Source organism: Rissa tridactyla, chromosome 6 (assembly GCF_028500815.1).
Source record: "Rissa tridactyla isolate bRisTri1 chromosome 6, bRisTri1.patW.cur.20221130, whole genome shotgun sequence".
NCBI classification, from domain to species: domain Eukaryota; kingdom Metazoa; phylum Chordata; class Aves; order Charadriiformes; family Laridae; genus Rissa; species Rissa tridactyla.
In genome coordinates this window covers 15,053,539-15,081,418 of record NC_071471.1, presented here as the reverse complement: position 1 = coordinate 15,081,418, position 27,880 = coordinate 15,053,539, and the positions used below count along the sequence as shown (strand labels likewise).

The 27,880-nt window shown below is 51.9% G+C and overlaps 3 protein-coding genes across 7 annotated transcripts in view; 2 read left to right on the top strand and 1 right to left on the bottom strand.

The window, feature by feature from the left end:
- The window catches only part of PAK2 (p21 (RAC1) activated kinase 2), a 49,471-nt gene extending 42,269 nt beyond the window's left edge, over positions 1–7,202 (top strand). For all 5 annotated transcript variants that reach the window (XM_054207563.1, XM_054207562.1, XM_054207566.1 and 2 more), the window contains 3 exons: positions 858–1,054; positions 1,569–1,706; positions 2,227–7,202. In XM_054207563.1, coding sequence (XP_054063538.1) covers positions 858–1,054; positions 1,569–1,706; positions 2,227–2,313 — 422 coding nt within the window. In that variant the 3' untranslated portion in view covers positions 2,314–7,202. The remainder of the gene's footprint in view (positions 1–857; positions 1,055–1,568; positions 1,707–2,226) is intronic.
- A 4,075-nt stretch (positions 7,203–11,277) lies between these two features.
- LOC128911944 (aquaporin-12-like) lies at positions 11,278–14,256 on the top strand. Its single transcript, XM_054207569.1, has 3 exons — positions 11,278–12,025; positions 12,504–12,620; positions 13,211–14,256. The coding sequence occupies exons 1-3, from the start codon at positions 11,419–11,421 to the stop codon at positions 13,390–13,392; spliced, it is 906 nt and encodes a 301-aa protein (XP_054063544.1). The 5' UTR covers positions 11,278–11,418; the 3' UTR covers positions 13,393–14,256.
- Positions 14,257–16,609: 2,353 nt separating this feature from the next.
- Positions 16,610–23,932, bottom strand: LOC128911076 (galactose-3-O-sulfotransferase 2-like). Its single transcript, XM_054205329.1, has 4 exons — positions 23,904–23,932; positions 21,622–21,746; positions 18,120–18,361; positions 16,610–17,461 (listed from the first exon to the last, which is right to left on the bottom strand). The coding sequence occupies exons 1-4, from the start codon at positions 23,930–23,932 to the stop codon at positions 16,610–16,612; spliced, it is 1,248 nt and encodes a 415-aa protein (XP_054061304.1).
- Between the last annotated feature and the right edge of the window lie 3,948 nt (positions 23,933–27,880).

The window sequence follows — 27,880 nt, the reverse complement described above, 5'->3', positions numbered from 1 at the left end:
ACTCGAAATTTTACATTCTCTCTCTTTCTCTCTTTCTCTCTCTCTTTCTCTCTCAAACGTAGTGTCAATGATAAGGTAATATCTGTCTCCTGCCTTAACTGTGTTCTTATTGATGCTTTACATGCCTGGGAAGTGGGAGTGCTGCAGCTGGATAAAGTAACATGATGGAACATGCATTGCTGCTGCACCTGAAGGCTATAGGAATAGGTGACTTTTCTCGTTTTCTTGAGTGTGGTTGTTCTCTTCGGTAGTTACCTTGTGGAAAGGTTTGTTTGTCCAGGTTCCTTCTGCTGAGTGGGGTAGCACTTCACTTATCCGAAGCCTTGTTTCCATGTCTCTGTCAGCTGTAGTGCCTGTATTTGATGGACAAATTGCTGTGAAACGTTGAACTCAGTAGCTGCACAAATTAAATCTGTTTAGCAGGGCAGAAGCCGTGGTTTGTGGATTTGCGTTTTCTAGATCAGGCTGTATAACATGCCGTGCACAGAACTCTTGCCTTCTGTGTTCTGCTTGATTACTTTTTTTTGGCTGTTACCAGTCTAGGAATCTTGAAGACTGGGCAAAATACCATTCTTCTACAGGGTAACCTGCGTTCCTTTTCCAGAGCACAAAAAGCCTTATCTTCATGCCACGGAAATCTGCCCTGCTTAAACACCTTCAGGTTTTGTATCTATCTTGCACGTTGGATTTTGTATTATGGTGAATAGAGTGGGGGGAAGAAAAAAAAAGGAGACACCCCCCCAAGCCCCTCAAGTGTGGAGCAGTAAAATATATGTGTAGTAATAGAGAAGTCTTGTAGGAAGCCCACTTACTTGGGGTGCACCAATTTAACTTCTTAAACTTCTGTTATCCTACAGCCGACTTTGGTTTCTGTGCTCAGATCACCCCAGAGCAGAGCAAGCGCAGCACTATGGTTGGAACTCCTTACTGGATGGCTCCTGAAGTGGTCACACGGAAAGCGTATGGCCCTAAAGTGGATATCTGGTCTCTGGGCATCATGGCTATTGAGATGGTGGAAGGAGAACCCCCATACCTCAACGAAAACCCCCTGAGGGTAAGAAGTCCAGATGTGGCTAGAACTTCTTATGGATGCTTTCAGTAATTGTTCATTGATAGTATTTACATTAAAAAGAAAATGAAATGAAAAAACCAACAAGCTTCAGCAACGCAAGAGAGTTTCTCCAAAAGGAAGGCAGCCGTCTTGAATTTGCCATCAGCCCTACCCTGAATTTTTCTGTTTGTAACTAAAACATTGGACTTTGAACATAGTCTTCTGTGCTAGTTTAGGGAAAGTAAATCCACTAGGTTGTGAAAAACGCTGCTTGTGTCAGAAGCTGATACTTTCTTTGCCAAGTATCTGTTGCCAAAAGATTTTGAATGTTATTTTACTACTGGCAAGAATAGGTCACAGCTGCGTAGAATTGTGGCATTCTTAGTTTTGCATCTCATCAGGGAGAGAAGTAGGCTGCAGGGCCCTTTCTCATCTAGATTAAGGGGTTCCACTAGGCAGGTCAGTTTGTCGTCTTTTAAAGATTTGGCTTGGTTATACAATACTCCTCATTTTACAGGCTTTATATTTGATAGCGACTAATGGCACACCAGAGCTGCAGAACCCCGAGAAACTGTCCCCAATATTCCGGGATTTCTTGAACCGATGTTTGGAGATGGATGTAGAGAAAAGAGGATCAGCCAAAGAATTGCTACAGGTGAGAATCAGCTGATTCGCACAGTCTGAGATACAGAAGCCACGAGTAAGGTCAGGCAGTGATAAACCGCACTCTTGTTTTTGGGTTTTCTTCTGAGCATTCTACTGGAGAGCAGTTGGTAGGAGTTACTGTCATTGAAGATTGTAATATATACCCTGGAGTCTTTCCGTCAGTAATCTGTGCTTTCATTCTGCCACTGCTAAAGCGTCCAACACTTTACGTACTTACTGTAATTGAGCCGTTGAAGTGAGCCGAATGGCACTGAGAGAAGATGTTTGAGCAGGAAACCTCTTTGTAGTCAATCACTGGAAAAGGAAAGGCCTAGGTGCTTTTGGGGTGAGGAGTAACCATTATCAGGCTTTGAGGTGCTCTGGATCTGTCCCTTCAGGAGCTGGGCATCGGTAGCGTTTGCATTGCTTTTCACACCTCAGGATGGAAAGGGCTGTGTAAATGTATGGCGCTTACTGGCTTTTTAAACGGTGTCTTTCACGAATTTACTGTGTTTCTCTCTTCCTGGCAGCATCCCTTCTTGAAACTGGCCAAACCTCTGTCTAGCTTGACGCCACTGATCTTGGCAGCCAAAGAAGCAATGAAGAGTAACCGCTAACATTACTGCCACAGCCTTCATCCTTTTTTGTTTGTTTGTATTTTACAAATCTTTATAATATATGAAATTGTTACACTTCTGGGGGGAGGGGAGGGATTTTGTGGGGGGGGAAAACGTCTGCAAAAGGGAAGAAACTCTCATCCAGAAGACACCCAAAAGAAATTGTGGTGACTCTAGCGATCCCTGTCTGGGGTCCAGAAGGAATTGAGGACTGAATTACTGGCCTTTTTTTGTTTGGTTTGTTGTTTTGTTTTTTGTGGTTGGTTTTTTTTTTTTTTTTGCAGACAGCCCAGAAATGCCACTTACTGTGCCCGGGGTTTTTAAGGGTTTTTAACGACTTTGCTGTTACAGCTCCCATTCGTTGTACCCTGCTGGGTACTTTCAATACTTGAATGACAGATTCAAGCTTTCAGAGAGCAGTACTAATTTTACCTGCTGATCTCTTTCACTCTCCTCTTCCTCCCTTCTACCTATTTACTTTTAAACCCTGCTAGTAAGCTTCTGTATGACTAGATTCACGGCAAGTGTGACAAATGTGAAGGTACATCTTGCCCCTCGTATTTCTTTTTTATGGATTAGCTGTTACTGTACTGTAGAGTTGACAACTTGGCTACTTAAGAAATCGTAATGTATTGAGATGTGTTTTGTTTTTCAAGATGAATATGGAGAGGGGGGGAAGAGAAGTATTCAGCTGTTTCTTAATGCCTGTGCTCTGTGGACTTTTAATCAAAGATGTGGCCTCTTTGTAGAAACTTAGTGATCAGTCGAGTCTTTTGATGTCGGTTTATGGGATATGTAGGTAGGGGTCAGATACTTTATTTATGATCAAATGATCAGCTATAGTCAGGGCAAGAAAAAAAATTCCAGCTGTCTTCCTGTCTGCTCTCTTTTTCCCGTTAGACTTGCTGGCCAGAAGCTTAAGGGATAACGTGCTTGGTGCGCTGGGTGGTTCAAAAACACGTATTGTATCTGTTCTGACTTGGGCTTTGGAAGTTATGCTGGTGCCTTTGACTTTTTTATTTTACATTTCCCTTCTTTGTATCAAATACATTTTTGTATATGTTGTAATTTCCCCCTCCCCCCGCAAGCAAATAATGCATCAACCTATGGAGTTGTCAGAGTTTAAGTATTAGAGCTATTTTTTCCAATTTTGTATGTGCTCCATTTGTACTAATGAAATCAGGAGAACAAATAATCAGATCTGAGGACACTGAAGGTGCAGAAATTTTTAAATATGATTCGAACGGAAGATTATGAACACCTGGAAATGCCAAAGCGCTGTTCTGAGAAGGCGAAAGCTGAGAGGGGAGAACAGTGCCGTCAGACGTCCATGGGGCTTATTATTTGACTGGCTAGTCCGAGGCTGAGGAGACGTGATGTGTCGCACCGATCCTTTCTCACTAAAGACGTTGTACCAGCTAAAATGGCTGACGTCAAACATTCAATGCAAGAAAAAAGTGCCTCCCTCTGAAGGACAGTGAGCAACTGGAGCGGTTGAGTTCTTGGGGTGTTACCGGGGGCAAGTGTAGAAGAGCCTGTGCCCCGGCTTCTTCTAGTGCTACAGTCTATGCATTTCAGCTGCCCCGACAGTTTAACGAAGAGCCAACTGTAGTTACAATGTGCCAAACGATTCTGTGAAAGAATAACCGTTACTTTAGGGGGATTTTATTGCATTCCCAGCAGGGCAGGACCTGGGACGGATAGGGTTATGGGTGGGTATGGACGGAGGACCCTGAATAAAACTTTTTTGCACACTTTTACAAACATTGCTGGCAGAAAATAGAAGTCATTTTCAGCTAATTTTGGTATTTGTATAGCGATAGAGATGATTGTGTTTTGGGGACTGGTAGCCAAGGTATGACAAAACCAACTTCCAGCTGCGAGCGGCTGGCTGGAGCAGCGGGGTCTGTTTGTGTTGGTGATGGAGGGAAGTGGGATGAGGGTCTCGCAGCGTCTGCTGCGACTCTCTGGCATCTAGGAAATGGCGCGGTACCAACCAGAGTGCCTGGATGTGCAGGGCACTGCTGTGCCGCGGGTCAGCTTGCGTTCTGCTCTAGCATGGTAGTAAACATTTGTATCGGGTAAATGATGTTGAGTGCTCCATCAAAGGAATGAAACCTTCTAGCTGTAAGTGTAGGAATAGTTATGGTTTTAAATTTGAGGAAGTGTCTCGTTCTAGGCAAGTAAGTCTAGATGCGTTTCCCAGGCAAAATGCATTTATGAGCCATGGACAGTAGTAATGGCGATGCCGCAGTTTGAGAGTGTCTGGCTCCCTCATCAAATGAAGCAGCGAGGAGGCTTGGCTGAGAATAAAACCCCGTCGTACCAATGATTCCCGCTTTGTCCATTGCTGGCAATGGACTTTGTGAAACTCCTTGTGCCAGAGTTAAACTGGGAGCTTTTCTTTCTTTCTTTCCCCCCCCCCCTCCTTTTTTTTTTAATGGCACAATCTAGGCAGTAAGATAACGTGCGAAAAATTTAGTTTTCTTTAAAAATTGAAAACCAAGAAATCATAAGTACTTTAAGTTATTAGTTCACTTTCATTGATGAATGAGAATGGTTTAAAACACGTTACAAAATTTGTCTAATTTAGTCTACTTAGGAGATGATTTCCAAACTTACAGCCATCTTAGCACACAAAACTTGGCCCAGTCCAGAAGTTACCAGAAACATATCTCGGCACTTGCTGTGTGACCTGGAATGGCGTTTAGCCCTGAAGGCGAGAAGTGTCCGCATCTCCCCTTCCCCGCACGGCAGTTTTCTTGTTACATGGTGAGGTTTCTCACCCTCCCGCTGCCAGAAATGGGGGCCAGAGGTGGAGCTGGCAGAGGAGGAGAGCCAGTAGAAGGTTGCCGGACTGTGCTTTTGTGTCTTAGTGGGTCAGTCATCGCTTTTCTAATGATGTCAGCAAGATTAAAAAATGCCAGCCGTGTTTTTTTCCCCCTGGAGGGAGCAGATCAGTGTCCTTAAGACTTGCTGCAGGGCTGTTCAACTCTGCTCTAGTGCTGGGGCAGCCAGAGACCAGCCGGAGCTGGAGCAGATGATGCTGAGGGAAGGATTGCATCTGAAAGAGCTGGGATTTGCTCTCTCTTGGGTGCCAGCACAAGGTCCCGAGTCAGATTCCCATCAAATATGCATGTGATACATATGAAGTGTGATGTACAGTGCTGTGGTGAGTTGGGTGTATGGAGCTGGGCAGTTTATGGCTGAGTCGCAGGCGTGCCGGGAATGTGTGATTCCTGGGATTTTCTTGTTACCCTAGAATAAACCAGACTTTTCATTAATAGCAGCCACGGTGCTGGGAACATGCACTTTGACCTGCCTTAGGTGTTAACGAGACTAATTGTAGGCTTCCCCCACCCCGGCTCTCCGGTGCAGGGAGGTGCAAAAGATGTGGTGAGAGCAGATGGGAGAGACTGGCTCCCTCTGTCAGAGGGGCTGGGGGCTGGGCTGGGGAGGGGGCAAGGGGGTTGTTCAGGGTCTCTCCAGCTAGAGTTGAATAAATAAATGTCTCTGATTCGTTTTTCCCTCTGTTCCTCACGCTGTCAATGGAAATGGAAGTAGGTGCAAGCTTTCTTTTTATTTTTTTAACTGTCTTCAGATTTTAATGTTGCCTTTTGTGTAATTTAATCCCATTATGTTATTTAATTGTTACTGCAATATTAACTACTGTATTTGTTGACTTTGTTTAATAACTGTTCTTTCAGGGCTAGAAATAAACTTTTAAAAAACATTTGTTTTTTTTCCCCCTTCCCTGTCATGAGTTTATACCTTTTAAGACGAGAGTAGCTGAAAAGAGTACACGTTTCGATGTCTTAATGAGATTACCGGAATGTATTTGTTTGTAATTAAGCTTCTTACGAATGCTTTAATTGTGATGGATATCATTTTATGCTATGCTAGCCTGTCCTGTTTCTTTTAAACTTTGATTACTCATCGGTGTCTGTACCAGCCCCGCGATAACCGCAAGCTTTCCTTGCCATCGCGCACTGCTGGCAGACGGTTGCGCCTCCCGCAAAACGCTCCAGATGACTGATGGGAGGAGAGCGGCTCTGAAACACCCTTTTCACCCACCGTGGAAGAGAGATCCCACGCTCTTCTTGCGAAGGGAGCAAAGCGAAGACCAGCCCTAGTTTGTTACAGTCGCCTCTTCCACCACTCGTTTGCTGTAAGGTAGCCTTTTGATAGTGACTGGGGTGGGACTGACGGGCCAGTAAACTGCGATTATGGCAATACAATGATGTTCCAGTAACTAATCTTAACGAGACTGCTTTATTTTGCACCGTGAATATCATCCAGTATCCCGCAGATAAACATTTATGGCACAGGAGACGCGGGGAATGAGCTGTCCTGGTGCCTGCTTGGAAGACGCTGCTCTGGGTTCTGCGCCGTCCACGCTGATCAGCGTTTGACCGGCAGAGTCGCACCGGGCGAGGACTCGGGATGAGATGGATGGTGCCTGTTGGTAGGCTGCGGAGACTCACTCGTGTATTTCATCGAAACTACGAAAATGCTGTGGCGTGTTGGCGTGGCAGCCTGGCTAAAGAAAAGGACATCTATGCGAATTTACTTTGGGGTTGAGAGCAGTTCAGTTGAAATCCAGATGAAGCGTCTGGCTCCGTTGTGAATGTCGAGGACTCACCGTGTCGTGTGTTTCCCATCTGTTGTTGGGAAATCATCTCTTCCCCTTTCTTGCATGTTGTACAAGCTTTGCTCATACCACTGACAAAGGGAAATGAAGAAACCACTCGTCTTCAGAAGCCTTTTCAACCAGACATGAGAATGTTGTTTTGCACAAAGCACTGTCTCTTCAGGTTAATTAATTTGTTGTAGTATCTTTGTCTTGATATATAATTGACCCTTTATGCATTTAAACTGATGTTCTCTAACTCTGCATTTAAGTGATTTTGCATTTAATTTATGGGGGAAGAAGCTGACAAGAGGAGGGAGAAGGTGCTTGGTGGAACTCGCTGGTTATCTGGCAATTGGTCCTTGTGCTGCCTGAAGGAGAGCAGGGGTTTGGCTGAATGTGGTCTGCACAAGTTGGAAATCGCTGGTCTTCGCTTGATAAGTCCTGTTAAGTCTTGTGTGAACTTGCCCATCCCTTGCATATACCTGGCCTAGACCAAACGCAAGAGCAGCCCCATCTTTTTGGATATCTTTTTTTCAACATTGTTCTTCAAGCTGGTAGAGTTGGGGGCAATGATTTCTCCCTTTCAGGGCTGCTGTTTGGTTGCAGCGTGTCTGAGGCAAAGCTGAGCGCCGATATTCAGACTGCACCAGCAGCACACTGGTTAAAACCAGGATGGCTGAAAACCGAGGATCCTAATTTCTAATTAGCGTTTTCGCAGTGGTGCCTGAAGAAAAGCGTTGGGTTTCCCTGTCGTCTATGTGGCTCCTGTGCGAGCACAGCCGTTGTCTGCAAACGCCTGCTCCCAGGGATTTGTACACCTGCGGTTTTTTTCCTATTTTTATAACTTGCATTTTGCTCTGAAGATTGTTTTTTTTTTAATAAAAATGGCCATCCTCGGTCATGTGAGAAAGGTATGTGAAACCGCTGAGCTCAGCTAAATTCTTGATGTTGCTCTCCAGATGGCTGGAGGAAGCAGGTTTTTCCAAGAGCTTTTTTTTCCCTACTTTGAACTCCAGCCTAAGGAAGGATTTTTATTTTTTTTTTTTTCTTGCGGGGGGGGGGCGCGGGGTGGGAAATACCAACAAGTGAGAACAGTGAATTTCTGACTGTAATTTCTCCACCTGCAGTCTGTCAGGAGGGAGGAGGGCAGTGCTGGTGCAGCTTCTCCTCCTGCCGTTCCCCTGCCGCGATGGTGACGCTGCTTTTTCCCGTTCCTGTCTGCCAGCCGGTGTCTGCAGGGGGAATATCTTCCGCCGCATCGTAACTTCATTTCAAAACCCGTTGACCTGGTGTTATATTATTGAAACAGCCTGTAGGGACTAATGATTATTTTTTTTTTTTTTCTTTTTAATGGGACTTGCCCACTGGGAAGTTAATGATTGCTCATTCATTTTAAGACACTAAAAGGCCGCCAGACTTCTGCTTTGGAGACGTGTTGAGTCAGTAGAGAGGAGGATGGGACTGGAATGTGTGCCTCAGCGCGCAGATACGTCTCAACGCACAGACTCAAGTTTCTGGTGTTTTCTGAAGGGCTTGTGAATAACGAATCTGGCTCACTGTAGCCGCACATCAGCGGAGAAGATGCTGTGACAGGGCATCTCCATGGGATGTTTTGGAGGGGGAACAGGGGTGACCTTCCTAGGGACAGACATCTCCCTTGAAGTCAAGGCTTTTAGAGCCAAGGACAATCCATCTTTGTTATTTTTTCCTCCCGGTGAATGCTTGTTTTAAGGATTTGGGTTTTTTCACAAAGCCAAATTAACTCCTGGCTCTCCTTGAGCCCTTTTCATCTGGTTGCCTGTGGGAGGAAACCTGCGGCCGGGTCTCTGCTGCCTTGTCGCAGCAGCTGATAAGGGGTGCTGCTCCTGGAAAGCTTTTATCCTGCCCAGTAAAACTCTCCCTAAACAACCTTACAGCTATATTCAGCTGTGGCTATTACCTCTTTGTGGGTGAAAAAGGTGTGCGGGGGGGAGCCAGCATCGTTCTGTTCAGCTTTTGTTACCCTTTAGTGTTTTTGGACAGTGTTTATTTTACTTAACTATGGAAATGCCAGTTCCTTCCTGTCCCATGGCTAAAAACCCCCAAACATTTAAAATACCTGCATTTTAAGCTGTTGTAGTTCTTGGCAGCCCTGAAAGCAAATTCGGTTTAGAAGAGACACTGATGTTCCAGCCACAGAAAAGTGGTTTTTGGTGTGGATACCTGAATTTTTAGGCAATCTTGTTTTGAGAAGAGCAGCCGTGTGGACTCTCGAAGGGGTTTTGCCTTTGCAGTGGCCTGAAGACGTGCTCCAGGATGGAGCCTGCAGCGCGTCCCCTTCTGCTGTCAGCGCTAAGGGGAGATGGGAAATGAGCCGCTTGTGCTGCTTGTGCATGTGTCACTGGCCTTATTTAATCCCCTCGTTATCCTCATGAGCGACAGCTTCCAGCTCCTCACTCCAGCCTGGGTTAAGTGTCCCACAATTGCAGGATGTGCTGTGGGCATAATTACAGGTGATGGATGGGAAATAGCTTTTAAAGACCTCTGAACATTCATTTCCTAAGGCCCAACTCTTTAAATGCTTGAGAAGATGGGGGGGGAAAAAACAGTTCCTGTGGGAATCAAGAGAGGGGCAGGTTTTTTTCCCCAGGTTTACCATGGCTCTCACAATGTTTTCTATGTCACAGCTGTGTTTGGAGGAAGGGGATGAGAACGCACTTGCTTTTTTGGGCATTAGCTTTCCCTTGTAAGAGTAGCCAGGTATATTTGCGTAAAGGGCAATGCGTTACCCCCCCCTTTTCTTTTTTTTTTTTTTTTTTTTTTTTTATCTGGATGGACTCTGCTCAAAGGCTGAGATGCCCTCCAGAGGGGACCTGTCACAAAGATCTCGTCTGCTCTGTCAAAACCCTCTGTTGAAACCAAGGTTGAAATGCCGGTAGCAGGGATGGAGCCGTGGAACGGGGTGATCTGTGGAATTCTTCTGTGCAAACTGCCCCTCTGTCTCCTCTGTCCCATCAGTCAGCGGTTCTCCTCCAGGCACGTGGTTTGGGCTGGTGTCACTGGGTCCTTGTAAGGTTTTGTTTCTAAAGATGGGAGCCCGAGAAACACAAAAGTAGGGGAGATGGAAAGAAACTAGTTGGATTGCGATGTTAAGTGTTTGTGGTGTTCTGCAGCAACGAGTAGCTTCCTCTGACCAGCGCTTTGCCAGAGCTGAATTTTCACGAGGTCAAAAATATTAATTTTCTGACTCTTTTAAAGCACATTTCATCTTCCTTTATTCAGGCAAGCTCGTTTGCTCATTTGAGGCAAAAGATGCACACACTCCTCTTGCCTTATGGAGAGAGAAATGGGTTAAAAACGGTAAAATTGTGATACATTTTGAGGCAGCCCAATGAAAACAGGGCAGTCGTGGTGGGGAGGAGGGGCAGGGCGATCCCTCTCCCTGCTCGGGCTTCCCAAGGTTCCCAAAGCAAGGGCTCTGTGCTGTCATCACCGGGGACTGGGCTCCTTTCCCCAACCACCTTTGGGTGGGCACTGGGCAATGGCAGCGGCTGCGGGAATGGAGGTGGAAGGAGGGAGAGCGGGACAGGAGGGGCTGCTGAGGCTGGCCGTGACCTTCACAAACATCTCCAAAACATCGTGTTTCTTTTCTGCTGTGGCAATAGACACCAAGCAGATGCTCCTGGTTTTCACGGGTCAGTCTGTGTCACCGCAACCGCCTTGAACTGTATTAAGTGCCTCACCCCTGGCTCAAGTGTGCTTCAAACTGTGTCTCCTGGCAATTTCTTTTATAAATGACTGGGGGGTGGAAATAAAATGGCATTAATAAAAGCTGTTGGCTCCTGGCATGTGATGGGGGTGGTGAGAGGAACCTGTGGTGGTCGCCCGCAAGGGCGCAGGACTGGGCTTTGCCCTGGGCATGGAGTTACCCAGCACGCTGGCCCTGATGCCCAGCAACTGTTTCGGGGTATGTCCCACCACTTGTTCCCATGGTGGCAGAGCACACCTGGGCACGTTTGTCCCTGCAGCACGCTGATGATGAAGGAGATGCTGTTCCCGCTGCAGGGATGGGGTCCCGCTGCAATTTCTGCTGCAGAGCAGAGGAGTTTGGGATTGGGGCACTAGATTGCTTTTTTTCTGATGCCAAGCAGAAACAAAATGAAGGGGTTTGCTCCTTCTGGAAGACTTGAGCAGCTCCGGGGAGCTGCTGCAGGCTCCCAGGTGGGACTGCTGGAGGCTTGGAGGCTCAGAAACCGCGTGGTGGAGGTAACACCAGGACCTGCTTGCTGGGACAACTGGTTGGCTGCTCCAGCTGGGGGTGAGTCCGTCTGCTCCCCTGGCCGCAGGCATTGCCCTGCAAAGGAGAGGGCAGCACGTGCAGTGCTTCCCAGGCCTGTCGGGCTGCGCCACGTTTGCTTACACGCGACTATAAAGAGGAGGTGCAGAAGCTTTCTCTGCTCCTTCTAGCCTCAACCCTCAGCGTGGCCTTTGCTATGGCTGGCCTGAATGTCTCCATTGCTTTTTTTTTCCTGGTTGTCGGGGTGTGCCAGGGGCTCAGGCGGCTTTCCAAGAGGCTTCTGTCTCCTGGAGCGTACGGCTGCCTGGCCAGAGAACTCGCTGGCTCGTTGCAGTTGTGCACGAGCTGCCTTGAGCTGAGGATGCTGTTGGAGATCGGCCCGTGGGGTGGTGGCTTTGGCCCAGACGTGGTCCTGACTCTGCTCTTCCTCCTCTTCGCTCTTCATGGTGCCTCCTTTGATGGAGCATCCGCCAACCCGACCGTCTCTCTCCAGGAGTTCCTGCTCCTCGAGTCCAACCTCACCGCAACTGCTGCCAAGCTGCTGGCCCAGGCTGCGGGCGTGGGGACGGGCTGGGCTGTCACCAAGCTCTACTGGTCTTGGGAGCTGACGCATTTCCACCTCATACAGAACCTGATAGCGTCGGAGTGCAGCTCCTCCATCCGCACGTCTCTGCACCATGCTGCCTTTGTGGAAGGCACCTGCTCTTTCCTTTTCCACCTTGTCCTTTTCAAATTGTGCCGGAGTCACCCAATCTACCGGGTCCCTGCGCTGGCAGCGACTGTCACCTTCCTGACTTACATAGGTGAGCAGCACCTGGCTTTCTTTTTCTAAGACACTTAGCAAAATACCTAATTTGTGGGGATTTAACAGTCCCTTTTTCATCTTCCAGGACTCGAGAGGTAATGATTACTAAGGCATTTGTTTTCTACTTATTTTGGGGAATATTCATTTTGGGATGAAGACGGTAATTTAGGCTATCCAGGCACCCGTATCTTGCCCCAAGACTGGGAGCGCTTTCCTTGAATGTCCCCTAACGTGAGCCCTTGGTCCCGCACTGAGCTCTTCTGCTTCTTGCAAAGCTCAGGGTGACAGGGGTGGTGGTGGGGGTGGGTGCTGTTGTTACACAGTCTGAGATGCTGCTGCCGGAGGTGAGTGGCAGCAGAGATGCTCCCTGCAGGCAGGAGGGGTCACAGGTCTCTGGGTCCAGCTCTTTGTCCATCTCTGGATGGACATCTTTGGATGCGAGCGAGACTGATGGCCATGCTTCTCTTCCCACGCAGCCGGACCATTCACGGGAGCCTTCTTCAACCCTGCCCTGGCCGCGGTCGCCACCTTCCCCTGCTCAGGGAACAGCTTTTGGGACTACGTCCAGGTTTACTGGCTGGGGCCCTTCGCAGGTGAGATCTGACCGGGTGGTACCGGGGGGGCAGGGGTTGGGATGGGGGGTAATGGGCAAGGCAGAAACGCTGGGCCTAACGCAAACCGTTCCTGGCAAAGGGCTGAACTTGCCAGTGGCAAGTGTCCTTTTCCGTCCCCTTCCCTGTCACCAGAGTCATCCCTCTGCCATCCGTTTTTTAAATCCAATTCCTACACGGGCCGTAGGCAAAACTCTCCCCGAGGCCGAAGTTTGGAGGAGATGAAGCAAAGGTGTTTTCGGGCAACGATAGGCTGAGCTACGCTACTGAGGTTGTCCACAGCTTCAGGATGACCATGGGGTGCGGGATACGTGCTGCCTTGAATGCAGAGAGCGGGGAAAGGAGACTGGTTTATGGCTCTTTTGGGTCAAAACAAGCCTCTCTATTATATTAAGGACACCATGGTTAAATTCTCCTTCAAGTAACCTAGCAAGGGTCTGTTAGATGCTGTGAGTGGGGACTTTGGTGGTGCTGAGCTACATTTTGGTCATGAGGAAGGTTGTGGTTGTGGCAAGGGCATGTGGCCAGACGCTCGACGCAGCACACGGAAGGGGTCCGTGCTCTTGTTTCAGGGATGCTCGCTGCCCTCCTGCTGTACCAAGGCAACATCCCACGCCTCTTCCAGAAAAACCTCCTTTACAGCCAGAAGAGCAAATACAAGATACCCAAGGCAAGGGTGGGGGCGCACGTGGAGGATAATGAACCGTGTCGGAAGAGGAAAGGGCAGAAGAGCAGCTCCGAGCCTCGCGCCTGAGCCGCGGACGGGGGCCGAGGAGGTCCCGGCAGCCCCTCTCCTGGCAGTGGGTTTCCTGGTGCGGAGGATTTTGCTGCTCATCCCACCCAGCATCCATCCTACACATTCGGTCCCTACCGCAGGGTGAGATTTTTTTTTTTTCTTTTTTTTTTTTTTTAACAGCATCGCAAAGGAATGGGCCAAGCTGGCCTTGCAGGACGTCTGAATCCCTGAGCTCCTTTGGGAATAGCTTTGAAAGTCACCCTGGAGAGCCCGAAATGTTTCAAGCCTGCATCGCTACCTCGGTGGGGGGGGAAAAAACCCTAACGCTTCGGCATAAATTGCTGGTTGTCTTGTATTGCCGGGAAGCTCACAGAAAGTCAGGACTATTACGTGGACAGGCTTGAGCAACTCCCAGGTTATTGCATCGTGCAACACTTGAAATAATCTGTCTGGGTCTCTTGCAGCCATAAAAAGCATAAACCAGTAACTGCCTTGGAAACTTGGGGTGAGGAGGAAGCAGGCTTTGACCTTTTGAGTTACTAAATGGATATTGGTCAAAAACGGGTGGTTTTTGAGTTAAGCTGACGTCCTTGAGTTGCACGGGGTGAAACTGGCAGGCCTTGGAGAGGGGTTAAAAATGCTCCAGGGCAAGGGAGTTCACTGGCCACAACAGGAGACCCTGCTCCGCTGTGGACGCGGTGCTTAGCCTGGGTTCCGGGTGCTCTAAGGCATCGAGAAACGGTGCGCGACGTGGCTGCGGTTAAAAAACACCGAGACCCAGGCGCAGCTGGTACGCAGCCAGGGAGGGCGAGCAAGTCCATCCCTGGGCTCCTCTCCACCTCTACGTGAACTGTTCCTAAAGATAAAATTGTGGTTTGTGGCAACGGTAATAAAAATAAATGTCGTGATTGGCATTTGGGTGAGTGATGTCATTCCTGTGAGCTCTGTACGGGGGGGAAGATCAGCCCATCCCATCCCTGAAAATGGGAGAAACTGTGGAGATGCCCAAACTGGCTCTGCCCTGCCTGCCGCTTGCTCTGGAAGGGGGGTAACTTGGGTGGAAACCCCTGCTAAGTAAATGGGGCTGCCCCCAGGCAACGCCAGGCACGAGACACCCCATGGGTGCTGCACCCCGGGGGTCTCTCTCCATGGGGAAGAGCAGGGGCTGGGGCAATCCCACGCGCAGCATGCCGGGAGCGGGGCCGCTGGCATCTCTGGATACGGAGCTGCTGCCCAGAGATCTCCCCTGTCCCCGCCGAAAACGGCCAGTTCCTGCGTTCTGCAGCAAACAGTCATTTTTGCAGGATCTCTCTGGGCAGAAAATCCCTGAGCTGAATATGTTCTTGCTGCACTACAGCTTTTTGGAGCAATCGGGGGGTGCGTGCTCCGGGGCAGGCCGTGCTTTTCACGCGATGCTTTGGTTGTACAAGTGTCCCTGCCCTGGCTCACCTCGGCAGGAGCTTGAGCAGGGAAGATCTGCTCCTGTTTGCTGAGTTGCGAAGAGTGAACAAGGAAGCGGCACCCGATTAAAATCCAGGGTGAAAGTGTCAGATGCAGGTTTGGTACCTGGACACGCGGTGTCCCCTGCCCTGGGTGCCAGCCCTGCTCCTCCCTGCATCCCCACTCTGTCCCATCTGGGTTTTTGAGGGACGGCCTTGTCTATGCTGCCCGTGGGCTGCCCCTTTCCCTTGCTGCCATGTGGGATTGCCCTCTGGGGTGAACCGGAGACCGCCGCGAGGGGACCTCTGCAAACGACGAGACCACACCACGTCCCCAACAGGAGAAACGAGGGAAGGGACCGACGCAGCCATACGCGGCCGTGCCTCAGAGGAACAAACCTGTTCCTTTATGGAACAAACAACGCCTCAAAAACCACGCAGAAAATTCCCCCCAAAATGACGCCCCTGTGTCGTTCCCGGCTGGATGCTCAGGGCTGCCTGGTCCCCCGCAGGGAAGGGCAGTGGGAACGCAGTCTGGTTTTTTTATCCTGGTTAAAATGTGAGTAGGAGATGGGGGCACCTTTGGGTGGAAACCGAAACCTTTGAGGTTCCGTGTGGCTGCATCTGGGATGCTCGGATCCCCCAGCAATTTTTTGCGAACCTCTTTTGGTTTGGAAATCGTGCTGAAAATCCCGAGCTGGAGCCTCCGTTTATCCAAACTGGTTTGCTGGCTCTGCTTTTGATTTGAGGTTAAGTGTAGGATGTGAAAAGTAAGGTCGGCTAGCCCACCACAACCCTTTCTTGTGGTATTTTTCCCCAGCCAGAGCGTCAAATGTTCCTACGGCCGCTCCAAGTCTGGGTTGGGATGTCTGGCTGCCGAGATGCTCTCGAGACTGCTCTCGGACGTGTGGGGATTTAACGTGCAGTGCGACACCGTGGTGTCGGCGTCAGCTCTGGGGTGGGAGCCAATCCTGTACACGCAGCGTATGAGCGCAGCGTCTGAAGGCAACGTGCGACCACAGAGTCAGGGCAAAAAAACTTGTTGGGTTTTTTCCTTTTTTTTTTTTCTTTTTTTTTTTCCCCCCAGTACATTTTAAGAAGTTTGAGGTCCGTTCTTGGGCTGCTGGGGAGATTGTCTACCAGGCAGACTGATGTAATTAAGGGGAATTAAGGGGGATGGTGGATATTGTTATTTTTAATTAAGAGGCTGCTTTTCCAGCACAGTAGCGTAGCGGAGGAGAGCCGCAGCTGGACAGACAGACTTGTTCCCAAGCTGTAAATCAAGCTCTGATTTACAGCTTGGCCCTGCCCCATTGCAGTCTCTGGCTGATGGGAGCACCAGGCGAAGGGCAGCCACGCTGGAGCCGTACCTTGCCTACCTGCGGTACCCGGCGCGGTGCTGAGGACCCGGGCTGTCCTCCTGGTTCTGCTCCTCGCTGCTGGACTCGGTGCTACGCAGCGCAAAGCCCCAGGTCGCCTCCTCCAAGGCTTCGGCCGCCAGTACGGGGTTTTGCCCTGTTTGCTCAGGACCTACCCTGGAAGTGTCATGTCGTGTCAAGCCCCCGGGACCCCCCCGTCGCAGCCCGTCCTGCTCCGCAGCAGCGGCAGCGTGTAGCACCCAAGAGCTTGTGCACAGTCCTGCACAGACAGAGGTGGCCAGGGACTCTCGTGGGCAAGCAGCGTCCCAGCCCGCCTGCCCCCCTGGGGCAGAAGCAGCCCCCGAGCCCAGGAGGGGAGCACCTCGCTGTCCTCAGCAAAGGCAGCCGGAGAACGACGCCTGGAGGGGGCAAGGAGGCTCAGTTTTGGGTGCCCTCCGGCCTGTGCTGCGGGGCATTGCCCTGCTGAGGGGGCTGCTGGGTCTCGGGGAGGTTTTGGGCAAACTGCTTCTTGTAAAGAGCGCTGCTGTACTGCAGCTCCGGGGTCACCAGCCGCCGGCACATGCGCTCTGTCTCCTTGTCCAAGCCCTGCTTGAGGTTATAGCCCAAGATCCTTGCGCTGCCGTGCTGCAGTGGCTTCAGGGAAGAGTCCTTGATGTGCTTGGGGGCCACGCTGCCCATCCCTTGCAGGCAGGTCCTCGCCAGCTCTCCCTGCCTCTCCCGAAGCGCCTTTACTTCCCGCTGCATGCGCTCCCTGCCAATGTCTCGGTCGATCCTTTCCCAGAAGGTCCTGTTGAAGTGGGTGTAGATTTCCCAGTCAAGCCTGTTCCATTCCTTTATCTTCTGCACAACCGTGTCTGAGAGGGGGGACTTGGTGCTGCTGTCCCTAATGTTGAGTGGGAAGGAGACGACGCTGTCCAGGTCCCAGCAGAGCATCTTCTTCAGCAGCACCATGGACTCATCGAAGTACTCGGAGATGAGGAGCAAGTCGAAGGACGCCTCGATGGCCTTCAGCATGAGTTTCACCCGCTCGGCTGAGACCTCTCCGTCGGGGTTGAAGCCAAAGTCGAACGTCATGAGGTTCCTGGCGTAGTGCCTGTCACCGTCTGTGGGGTTGTAGTAGTGGTAGGGTTGGCGGAGGAACTCCTCCAGGCTGCGGACGCGGGAGAAAGCTGAAGCGCCCTTGTAGTATGCAAAGGAGGACTCCATGAGCTTCACGGGGTTCCTCAGGATGGAGAAATAGAATGCTGAGCTGGGCACCACTTTATGCACCTGTGGAGGAGAAAAAGGAGGTTTTAAAGGTGTGGAGTACCTCATTCGCAATCCTGTGCTCTGCTAGAAAGCAGAAACACTCGCCGGAGGCGGAGATGGTGGGTGCTGGGGAGGTTTTTAGGGTGCAGATCATCAAAGGAACTTTTATGCCAGCAGTAGGGAGCCCCAGAAGAGGTACAGGGGAGAGCAGTGACCACAGCTCCCCACTACAGCTGGGTGGCCTGTCTGGGCCTGAGATAACGTCCTGTCTCCTTGCGAGATCTGCATGTCCTCAAGTGGCATCCAGAAGGCTGGATGCTGGGCACGGCTGACCTGAGCTGATATGCTTAAGGCGTTCTCCTCTTGCAGATGGGACCCTCTGGGCCTGTCCAGGGAGCAAGATATCTCCAAGGCCCCACCAGACAAGAATGAGATGATTGTTGCTGACTGCTACAGATGCTGTCCCTTGGCTTGTCTCAGGTCACAGCACAATGATTCATCAAACCTGTTTACAGAAGCTCTCAGGTGATGCCCATAACATGGGAGGTACCTGGGGGCAAGCCTGTCTCTCTTTAGCTTCATTCCTGAAGAGGTTAGGTGCTCTACGGGTGTCCCACCTTGCTCCTCACAAGCCCCTCTCTCTCTCCCCTGTTTACCCTTCCCAAGGCTCTGCCCATACCTCCGGCTGCAGGAATCGCATGTGGTGGCAGAGGATGTTGAACCGCCGAGGGCTGCTGGGGGAAAAGCCCTCTACAAACCTCGCCAAGAAGTGACGTGGGTAGAAGAGCTGGTTGCCACCCCCGATGGGGAAGGCGAAGGTGAGGTTGTGCATCTCACCGAAGCGGAAGAGGATGTTCATGACAGTGCTGCTGGCGCTCTTGTGGACTTTGAGGAAAACAATGTCAGTCTTGGGTTTGCATGTCTCCCCTTGAGAGGAGGCCCCTCTAGCCTGCTGGCCTTCTCCAGGAGTCACCTTAGAGGCTTCTGTCCAGCTTGGGAAAAATCTTCTCTCCATGTCTGTCTTGTAAAAGTCCTCTGCTTGTGGAGGTTGAGCTGAATTTGGCAAGGAGTGTTCAAGCAAGTTGCCCCACTGATGGTGGAGGGAACCCATGGCTTGAGGCTGAGACTGGCTCTGTACCACCACCTGCCTCATTCCTGGTGGTGATGTTCTCCTGTGGTCCTCTGCAGTCATCCTGTTTGCAAAGATTAGGAACTTGCTGGTGACAGCATCAGCATTTGCCAAAACTGCAGAAATCCTCCCAGGAAGACCTGCAGAAGGACCCTCTCCGGTTGCTTTTCGCAGGCCAGGAAGCTGGGATTTCAGCCTCGTGGATGAAGGATGGGCTTTCACCTTCTTGCTGCTCTCCACGGGCTGCCACGTCCAGTGCTGTTCTTGGCTGCCTGGGCTGCTTTCCAGCGGGGTCTCCTGGCTGAAGTACAGATGCATCTGAAAAACGTCCCGCACTCTTTCAGTCGAAGTCGGGTCTGGCGTGGCTTTCCTCTGCCAGTGCGGGGAATTGTCCTCCCACAGCAGGTTGGGGGTCTGGAGGACGTAGTCAAGCCTCTTCTGGCCGTGGTCCATGGTCTGCTGCAGGGCACGCTCCAGCTCGCACCGGCAGTTTCTGTAATGGGGGGGACATGGGACTCAGCTGCAAACGGGCAGAAGATGGAAGGAGTGTGCAATGAGGGCAGCTCCTCTGCAGCTCAACAAAACCCCCCTGGAGACACCCCAAAGCGTGTTCCCTCGACTTTCTTGGGTGAGTGTCATTGCTGGTGGGCGTAGGACTTGACCACTGCCCTGGGAGGTTGGGGTGGGTGCAAGAAAAGAAGGACAGATCAGTAGTGATGTGCCAGTGCCCCTGTCCCCCTGGAGCATGGTGGGCTGGTGGAAAACGGCCAGGCAAGAGAAGGCAAGGAGAGAGAAGAGCAGGTGGCCTGGAGAAGATGACCCCAGACTGGGAGGATGCTCAAGGGCTGTGGGGTCTTGAGGCCATCCAGAGCAGCCTGGTTTAGACCCAGAGTGGGCTCAGCTCCAACCAGGGCGTAGGGGTTGGACGTGAGAGCCCCAGAGAGGTCCTTTCCCACCTGTCTAAAGAAGACACTGTCAGGTGGTTTTCAGGAGGACAGTTTTAAGCCAACCTCAAGTGGGCAGCGAGAGGCTGGAAGCTGAGGTTTGCAGCCCTGCTGGGGACCTACCTGGGAGGCTGCAGCTTCTCCACGACTTGAAGCGTGACCAAGAGGAGGACGAGGAGGCTGAAGAAGACCCAGAGCCGACCTGGCTGGCACCTGTATATTGCATTCAACTTCCTACAAGGAAGAAAACATCTCAGACCATTAGTAAGTAGAAGAAATGTGTGTGTGAGGGGCAGAGGGAAAAGACATCGAGACTTTGTTTAGGTTTTTTTTTTTTTTTTTTTTTAAATAAGGTCATGTTTTCACGGGTAAAAGAGATGCAGGGGCAGCGATAACCAACAAACCTCAGAGGCTGCGCTCAAGCGGTGTAGCCTAGTGGAAATTTCCAGCTGGGACACAAATATCGTACCGAAAGGTAAACAGTGATAACCGCGAAGTCCCTTGGCTGCTCAGGGACACCTTGTCGGCACAGCCCGAGCTCCCGCTTCAGGAGCAGGAGCTGCTTACATTTGCCCTGCCCTGCCCGGCCTAGAAATGTTGGGACCCTATCTTTATAAACAAAGACAATAAACCTTTGTTTTCCCTGCTCTCCCCTTCTCTTGACGCCTGCCGGTGGGGGTGATTGCCACCTGCACAGGCTCCAGGTGTGGAGGTCCCAGCTGCACCCCTCCGGCGTGCAACCTGGGTTTTAGTCTGGTCTTAGCAAGTCTGCAATGGCAGCACGATTTCAAGTCATCGGCACTACGTTCTGGGGTTTTGGGTTGTGCGTAGGGACGTTCAGGCCGTGAAAAACATTGCCAGGGGACTTCTACTGTTTTGTCAGGCTTGCTGCAAACCACGGTGGAGCTTCGTCGTAGTCTTAATCTTAAGCGGAGCAGTCTGGGAACTAAGCTTCCTGGAAAAAAGGATTAGTTTGCATTTCATTTCTGCTGGTTTCTACCCAGGGAACCTATTGTTGCCAAACAGATGATTTATACTGAGAATCTGGTTACATCCTCTGTTGTGGAGTCCTCCTTGGGTGGGAGTCCAGCCTGCAAGCCCCAGATGGCTGCTCTCTACCTCTCAGAGAGAGGGAGCAGGCACAGGCTGCTTTGCTGAGCATGATACGGAGGGATCTAATTAGGAAGAATTAAGGAAAGCAGAAATTTGGGCAGTTCTTGCTTGGAAGCCGTGCTGTGACAGCTGATGTTTGTTGATGTTGCCCGCTTCTTTCAGTGGACAGCTTTTGACCAAGAGAGTGGGCCTGGGACTGCACAGACCTGCTTGTCCCAGAGTTTCTTCATCTCCTTGGTGCTTTATCTCCTACTCCAGGCAGTCTCGTGACGTGTGGGAGATGTCCTAGCTTGACAAGCTAGCAACGACGCAAACATGGGCTGTCGTAAGTGGTCACGTGCATCCCCTTGGTGCTGGTGAGGAATTTGGGTTTGCTATTGAAAAACTGGACTTGCTCCAGAAAAATAGTCGACCAAGCATCGTGACTAACTGTGGTTTCCTTCTGTAGTGGTTGTGCATCAGTTTGGACACTGATGGGTATGGTTCTGCCCTGCTCTCAATAACATCCCTCACTGAGTTGAAACTCTAAGCTCCTTCTGGGAGAGTTTTAACGTCTAAAATACTTGGGATTGTAATGGCTGGGGACGTCTTTGTTCATGACAGTGCTGCTGAGGATTCAAAAGGCACGCACTTACTAGCACGGTGAACAAACTAGTTCACAGCTTCCCCAAAACCTGATGGCAACCATGCTCGTTTCCCACTTGAGGAGCAGACAGATGGGCTTGGACAGGTGGCTGGCGAACGTGCCCATGGCTCACTGCCTGGCCATGCAAGCAGCACAAGGAGGAGCCTCGTGGTGTCAAAGATAAACGGATGTGACAAGGAATGGATCAGAAAAATGTCAAATGCTGAAACAGTGCTTAAAATGCCAGCACACGTTAAAGGGAGAGGGTAAAAGCAGAGGCTCGGGGCTGCCCCAGAGCTGTGGCAAGGTAAGGCTTGCTGAAATACCCCGGTGTGGAAGACCATTGATGGCCAGAGAGACCAAAGAGGGAGAAGGCAGGGAAGGAGGAGTTGCTCCAGGATGAAGTGATGCTGCCGGACAGATCTTGTTGGAGACTTGATCCAATTCTCCCACCGCTCGAGGAGAGCTGATGATGAGTTCACCTGCTTGGCCAGCCTAAGAAAAGCGGCGAGAAGGGAATGAAGAGCGAACTCACTGTGGTATTTAGCGATATACCCCAACTCTCTGGAGAGATCTGCACCAGCACCCAGCAGCAAAGGCAGAATGATGCAACGCTTCCCCGGCAAGTGGTGCTGAGGTAGGCAGCACCCTCTGTCACTCTGGTATCTGTGTTTTGTGCAGATATAATTCTGGACTTGCTTCCACAGACATCCCTGGTACTAAACTTTCAACCTGTGGAGAATCTGTGAAAGACCCAGGTCCTTTTGCTGCCAGTCCGCTGCCTCTTTGAGATGACCATTGAACAACGCAACACGTTGCTGGCTGCTTGGGTCCAATCAGGCTAACATAAAGCCATAACCCTTCCTCCAGGCTGGCTCTGGTGGGACGCACGTGTCTCAGGGAGGGTGCGCTGAGAAAGGGGGAGCTGTGGCAGCACTGAAGTTTGCACTGAAGATGCCAAGAAGTTGCACTGAAGGCAGCAAAACCGGGATAAAATGGCACATGGAGCATGAGAAACCTTTGTCTTGGAGGCTGGAGCAGCTGGACGATTTGTAGCTGGATGAGCCTTCAGGAGGCTCGACTGCTTTCCATGGGCAACTCCTTCTCTCGTGTCTTGGGGCAGAGTTAAACGCTTGAGATCAAAGCAGCAGGAAGATGTCCAGGATGCAGTCGGAACTGTTGGGAGCCAGCGCTGCCCCGTAGGGCTGGTCAGGCTGCGAGAGCAACCAGCAGAGTCCTTGGGAATGCCCCCAGCTGCAGGCAGGCCGTAGCTGAAGAGCCCCCGTGGATCAGAGCCCGTGTGCAGTCACCACAAAAAGTGACAAAGCAGGGCGCAAAGACAGATGCGGCACCCCAAAGATGCGAGGGCTAATCGGCAGAGCCACAGCAGCTGATGGATTTAATAACAAACCACTCTGTCGGTCATTTACTCACAAGGTATGATGCCCCCCGCCGTGTCTCACCGCCTGCTCCTGGCAGGGGAGAGGGGGCTACTTGGATTTCAGTCACTGCAGATTCCCCCTCCGTTTTTTTTCCCTTCTCCCCTTGAAGAGGAGAGGACGCCCTTGCTTCCCTCTGACCTGTGCCCCTTCCCCGTCCGACACAAAACCGGGATGGTCCTGTGGGTCGGCTGGCGCTTGCTGAGCCGTGCGGGGTCTCAGCTGCGCTCTGGGTGCTGCGGGGGGTGGCCGAGGCTGGCTTCTCCAGGCAGGCAGGTAGCAGAAAATGACTCTTGATTTGCCGTGGCTAGATATGCTCCAGGCGGCGAGCGATGTTGCATGTATTAATGTATACAATATGTACACCAGCGACAGCCTGGCTCCTCTGAGCAGCGATTGGAGCCATTTTCTCCACTTGGATCAAATAAATGAGAGAATGGGGACAACGGTCTGCAGGAGGCTCAGGAGAAAATAAGGTGGTGCAGCAAGGGCACAAGGGCACTGCTTGCCTGTGTCAGTGCCCAACCGACCCGGCTGGGGTAGGAAAGCCCCCAGCTGCCCTGCGCTGCAGCTTGGTGTGCAGCAGCAGGGTCTGCAGCGCCCCAGATGCTGCAGGTGCCTGGGAAAAGGCTGTCCTGCCCCAAAACGATCTCCCCCAGCAAGGGGGATCTGCCAGGAGGTCAAGCCTTGCCCTTCTCTGCTCCTCACCCACCCACTCCAACACAGAAGCTGTGGAAGAGCGCACCTCACCCTACAGGCGTTCATTGGGTTTGCCGTGTGAAAGACCTGCACAGAGCTGTGTTTCCGCTCCGCATCCACTCCGCGGGCGAGCGTGCAGAGCTGAGAGCGGTGAGCCCTCGCCTGGGATGAAGCAGGAGGGCTGAGCACCCTACCTGCCTCACCAAGATCTTTGATGCTCTTCTACCTTAGCGATACCGGACCTTACAAAAGACCCTGTTTTCCCACCTGTCGTGCCGGGGAGAAGTGCTGCCCTTGGAGGCTCACTAGAAGAGAGAGCCCCATCAACCCAGACCTCCCTGCACTTGTGCAGAACAGAAGCGCTCCTCTGCCCGTTCCCACCATCACTTCAGCTTCCAACCATTTCTCAGTGCAGAGGAACCTACGAGGACATGACCTCTGGGTAGGATGGAAATAGTATTTTACTTAAGGAAATAGTAATTTACTTAAACAAATAAATAAATAATCCACTTACGTGATCAAATACCTTCTGAATTTCAGCATGGTGAGCTGGAGCCTTGGCTGGAGAGTGGGTGGTTGTCGTCAGACTGGGAGAATGGAAAGCAAACACCCGGAGCCTAGCTTGTGTGCCTGCGGCTGGTGGCCCCTCCCCGAGGGGGCCGCCTGGGACGGCGAGCCCACAGAGGACCTTCCCACCGGTGCCCTGCTCTCCAGCGCCTGCCCCAGGGAGCAACCAGCCTCCGCTCCGGTGAGTGGCACACTTAGGTGACCACGGCCTCGAGGGCTGCTGGCAGCCTTCTGCAAACCGCTGCCACGTCACGTAGAGCAGTGGGTAGGCTGTCCAGCCACTTGTGGACACTGCGAGGGGTGGCCGTGCCACCCATGTTTGCATCCCTGCCTTACTCCTTGGTTTCACCCATGACTGTTGATGTTCTGCTTTGACCTCTCATGTCCACCTGCTCTGCTCTTTGTGGCTGACATTTGTCCCTCTTTTTTCCTTCTTGTGTCCTGCTTTTGCTTCCTGACAAAGCCTAGGACAGAGATGGTTTGGTCACAGGTTTTTAGCTCTCGATAATCCCTGTGTTGATACAGTCTTTGGGTCTGTGCTGCTGAGATCCTGCAAAGGCTGGGTCATACCTGCATGGCATGGAGCTCATCCTCTCCAACACCACCTGGCTCCATCCACCCTGGGCTGCGGTTATGACAATCCCTGGCTCCCTCCTTTCCTTCCCCGCTCCATACTCACTGCTCCAGGCACAGCGTTTAACCACCTGCTGCTCCAGGCACCGCTTAACACATGGATATCTTGTATCTGCTATCTTCAGACTGGCTGGAGTCCCATGCCGGGACTGTGCTGTGCCAGGATGACCAGCAACAGCACAGCCCTGCTAGGAGGCCAACTGTTTCCCAGTACCAGTACAAAAATGGTCATTGGGTCTGCTTCTTGTTGGCTGGTGAACAGTGGAAGACAACTCAAAGGAGGACCGGGAAGCTGCCCTCCATGGTGGAGGTCCACAGCCTTTGCTCAGGGTCTCCTCTCTCTTCGGTAGCTTTTCCTCCCCATCCTTCCCCTTTGAGGCTCATCCCAGCATCCTGCGCAGCATCAGGATTTGGAGGTCAGTGATGAGTGGTGTTCCCCAGGGGTCAGTACTGGGTCCAGTCCTCTTCAATATATTCATCAATGACCTGGATGAGGGGATAGAGTGCACCCTCAGCAAGTTCGCTGATGACACAAAGCTGGGGGGGGTGGCTGACACACCAGAAGGCTGTGCTGCCGTTCAGAGAGACCTGGACAGGTTGGAGAGTTGGGCAGAGAGGAACCTTATGAAATTCAACAAGAGCAAGTGTAGGGTGCTGCACCTGGGGAGGAATAACCCCATGCACCAGTACAGGTTGGGGGCTGACCTGCTGGAGAGCAGCTCAGTGGAAAGAGACCTGGGAGTCCTGGTGAGCAACAGGATGACCACGAGCCAGCAATGTGCCCTTGTGGCCAAGAAGGCCAATGGCATCCTGGGATGCATCAAAAAGAGTGTGGCCAGCAGGTGGAGGGAGGTCATCCTCCCCCTCTACTCTGCCCTGGTGAGGCCACATCTGGAGTACTGTGTCCAGGTCTGGGCTCCCCGGTTCAAGAAGGACAGGGAACTGCTGGAGAGGGTGCAGCAAAGGGCTACCAAGATGATGAGGGGACTGGAACATCTCTCTTATGAAGAAAGGCGGAGGGATTTGGGTCTCTTCAGTCTGGAAAAAAGATGGCTGAGGGGGGATCTTATCAATGCTTATAAATACTTAAAGGGTGGGTGTCAGGAGGATGGGGCCAGGCTCTTTTCAGTGGTGCCCAGTGACAGGACAAGGGATAATGGGCACAAACTTGAGCATAGGAAGTTCCACCTAAACAAGAGGAGGAACTTCTTTACTCTGAGGATGGCAGAGTCCTGGCACAGGCTGCCCAGAGAGGTGGTGGAGTCTCCATCTCTGGAGACATTCAAAACCCACCTAGACACATTCCTGTGCAGCCTGCTCTAAGGTGACCCTGCTCTGGCAGGGGGGTTGGACTAGATGATCTCCAGAGGCCCCTTCCAACCCTATGATTCTATGATCAGTGAGACCCAGCCATGGCTTTGCATGACCAGGGACCCTCAGCCCAGGCAGCAGGACCACGTGCTCCCTGTACTTGGGCACCAGACACCTGGGGCAGCAGTGGAGATGGAGGATGTGTGGCTGTGACATCTGTCATGAGGAACTGGCGGCTCAGACTGTGCAACACCAGTTCTGCAGGACCAGGCACCCCGCGCGCCTCCTGGCACCAGTGGAGAGGACCCTGGCGGTGTGCGTTTTCCCTTCACCCATCCTTCACCCATCACCGTGGGTCTCAGGAAATGCATACCAGGCAGATAAGTCACTTTCAGCCCAGACCTCTGATTTTTTTGAGGAACAAAAGGGCCCAGCTTCCCCGCTCCGCCCTCGCAGGCAGGGAGGCAGCCGTTCCCCTCACCCTGGCACAGGCAGGCGCTGCCTCTCCCCATCCACCTCATCAAAACCACAAGTTTACTGTGGGGCTGTCGCGTTCTCCACCCATCCTGCGCTCCTGCTATCTACCCAAGCTGGCAGCTTATCAGAGAGTTCGGGGCTGGGTGAGAGCCAGTCAGCTCGCTGCTTGCAGGGATCAAAGCCCTTTCTGCTGTTGGGACTGAGGATTGGTGCTTCTCCCCTCTCCTTCCCTCTGCGCAGTCATGCCCCATGCAGTCTGAGATGGATAAGCCTGCTTGGTGGGGCCACAGTGATGTGGGATAGGTGGCTGAGGGGTCTGTGAGGACCTCAGGGGACATCCTATTGCTACAGGGCATGGGCCACCCTTGCCTGGGAGCATCCAGAGGCTCATCAATGTGAGGGTGCCCAGACAGGCTTGGTCTTGCTCCTCTTTGGTTGTATCCACTTGCTCAATTGTCACTTGTGGGTTTTGCTGCTGCTCAGCTCACTTTTTTTCCTAAGGCCAAGCCTATTTGCCTGTGGGTCCTCATGAGAGGCCCAGTTTTGATATGTAATCCCGGTCAGGATCTCCTGTGTTCCTGTTTGCTGCCTGGAAGCTTCTTTCTTGGGCATGACTTGACACATGTATGGAAGAGAAACTCAAAAGGAGGTTGTCTGCTTCTGCTGGCATCTGGTGACGTGAAGCACAGCAGACGCGCTCCTCTGCCCGCATGATTCTTGTGTCAGAGGCCATATTTGCAGGACCTCGGCAGCTCTCTTGGGATGCTTCTTCTGCCTTGCAACTGCATCCCAGAGAGGCTGTTTTGGAGCGTGACCTGGATGGGATGGGGCTCCACTTGTGGACCATTGTCTGAGGGCCTCGGTGGAGATGGCAGTCATCTGAGATTAAACCCAGTGGTCTCTTCTCCCCCGCAGATGCTGGAGCAGGGTCAGAACACGGGCAGGCAAATGTGTCTTTTGCAGCTGTGTGTCTTGAGAAGTGAAAGGTGCCCTTGTAGGAGGGATTGGGCTCTGTCTCTCCTGACTGGGCAGCCAGGTCCTGCCGGGGTGGCCTAATGGGCTCATAACTTTTGTGTAGGTGTGAGGACTGTCCTGGTGGTGCAGAACTGCCCCAGCTGCCCGCTGCTGAGTATGTCCCTCACAGGGCCATCATACCATGATGGTATGTGCGCCCTCCTGGATGGACGGCACGTTCACTGCCTGGGGATGGGCTGATCTCAGCAGAAGGCAGATGAAGATCCTCAAAGACTCCAGTCCTTTCCTGTCCCCTGTCCCATACTCCCACCCCTGCTTAAGATGAATGAGCAAGGAGACCTCAGCTTGCCTCGAGATACCTCACACCTTGCCACTCTCATGCAGTGGCTTTCCTTCTTGGCCTGTCCGTGGCCTGGAGTGGTTGCGGGTGGGTTTTTCCCAGGGTTGTTGGACAAGCTGCATCCCCCTGCACCTGGAGAGCAGGCATCTCTGGTCCATTTGCAAGCCTGTACCAGGGTTTGAGGTGAA

Coding starts and splice junctions, on each gene's coding strand:
- LOC128911076 (XM_054205329.1), bottom strand. CDS start 23,932: ATGCTGAAATTCAGAAGGTATTTGATCAC. Junction 21,747..23,903: donor TTCAGAAGGTATTTGATCAC/GTAAGTGGATTA, acceptor CGCTTTTCTTAG/GCTGGCCAAGCAGGTGAACT. Junction 18,362..21,621: donor ACTCCTCCTTCCCTGCCTTC/TCCCTCTTTGGT, acceptor CTCAAGGGGAGA/CATGCAAACCCAAGACTGAC.
- LOC128911944 (XM_054207569.1), top strand. CDS start 11,419: ATGGCTGGCCTGAATGTCTCCATTGCTTTTTTTTTCCTGGTTGTCGGG. Junction 12,026..12,503: donor CACCTTCCTGACTTACATAG/GTGAGCAGCACC, acceptor CTTCCCACGCAG/CCGGACCATTCACGGGAGCC. Junction 12,621..13,210: donor CTGGCTGGGGCCCTTCGCAG/GTGAGATCTGAC, acceptor CTCTTGTTTCAG/GGATGCTCGCTGCCCTCCTG.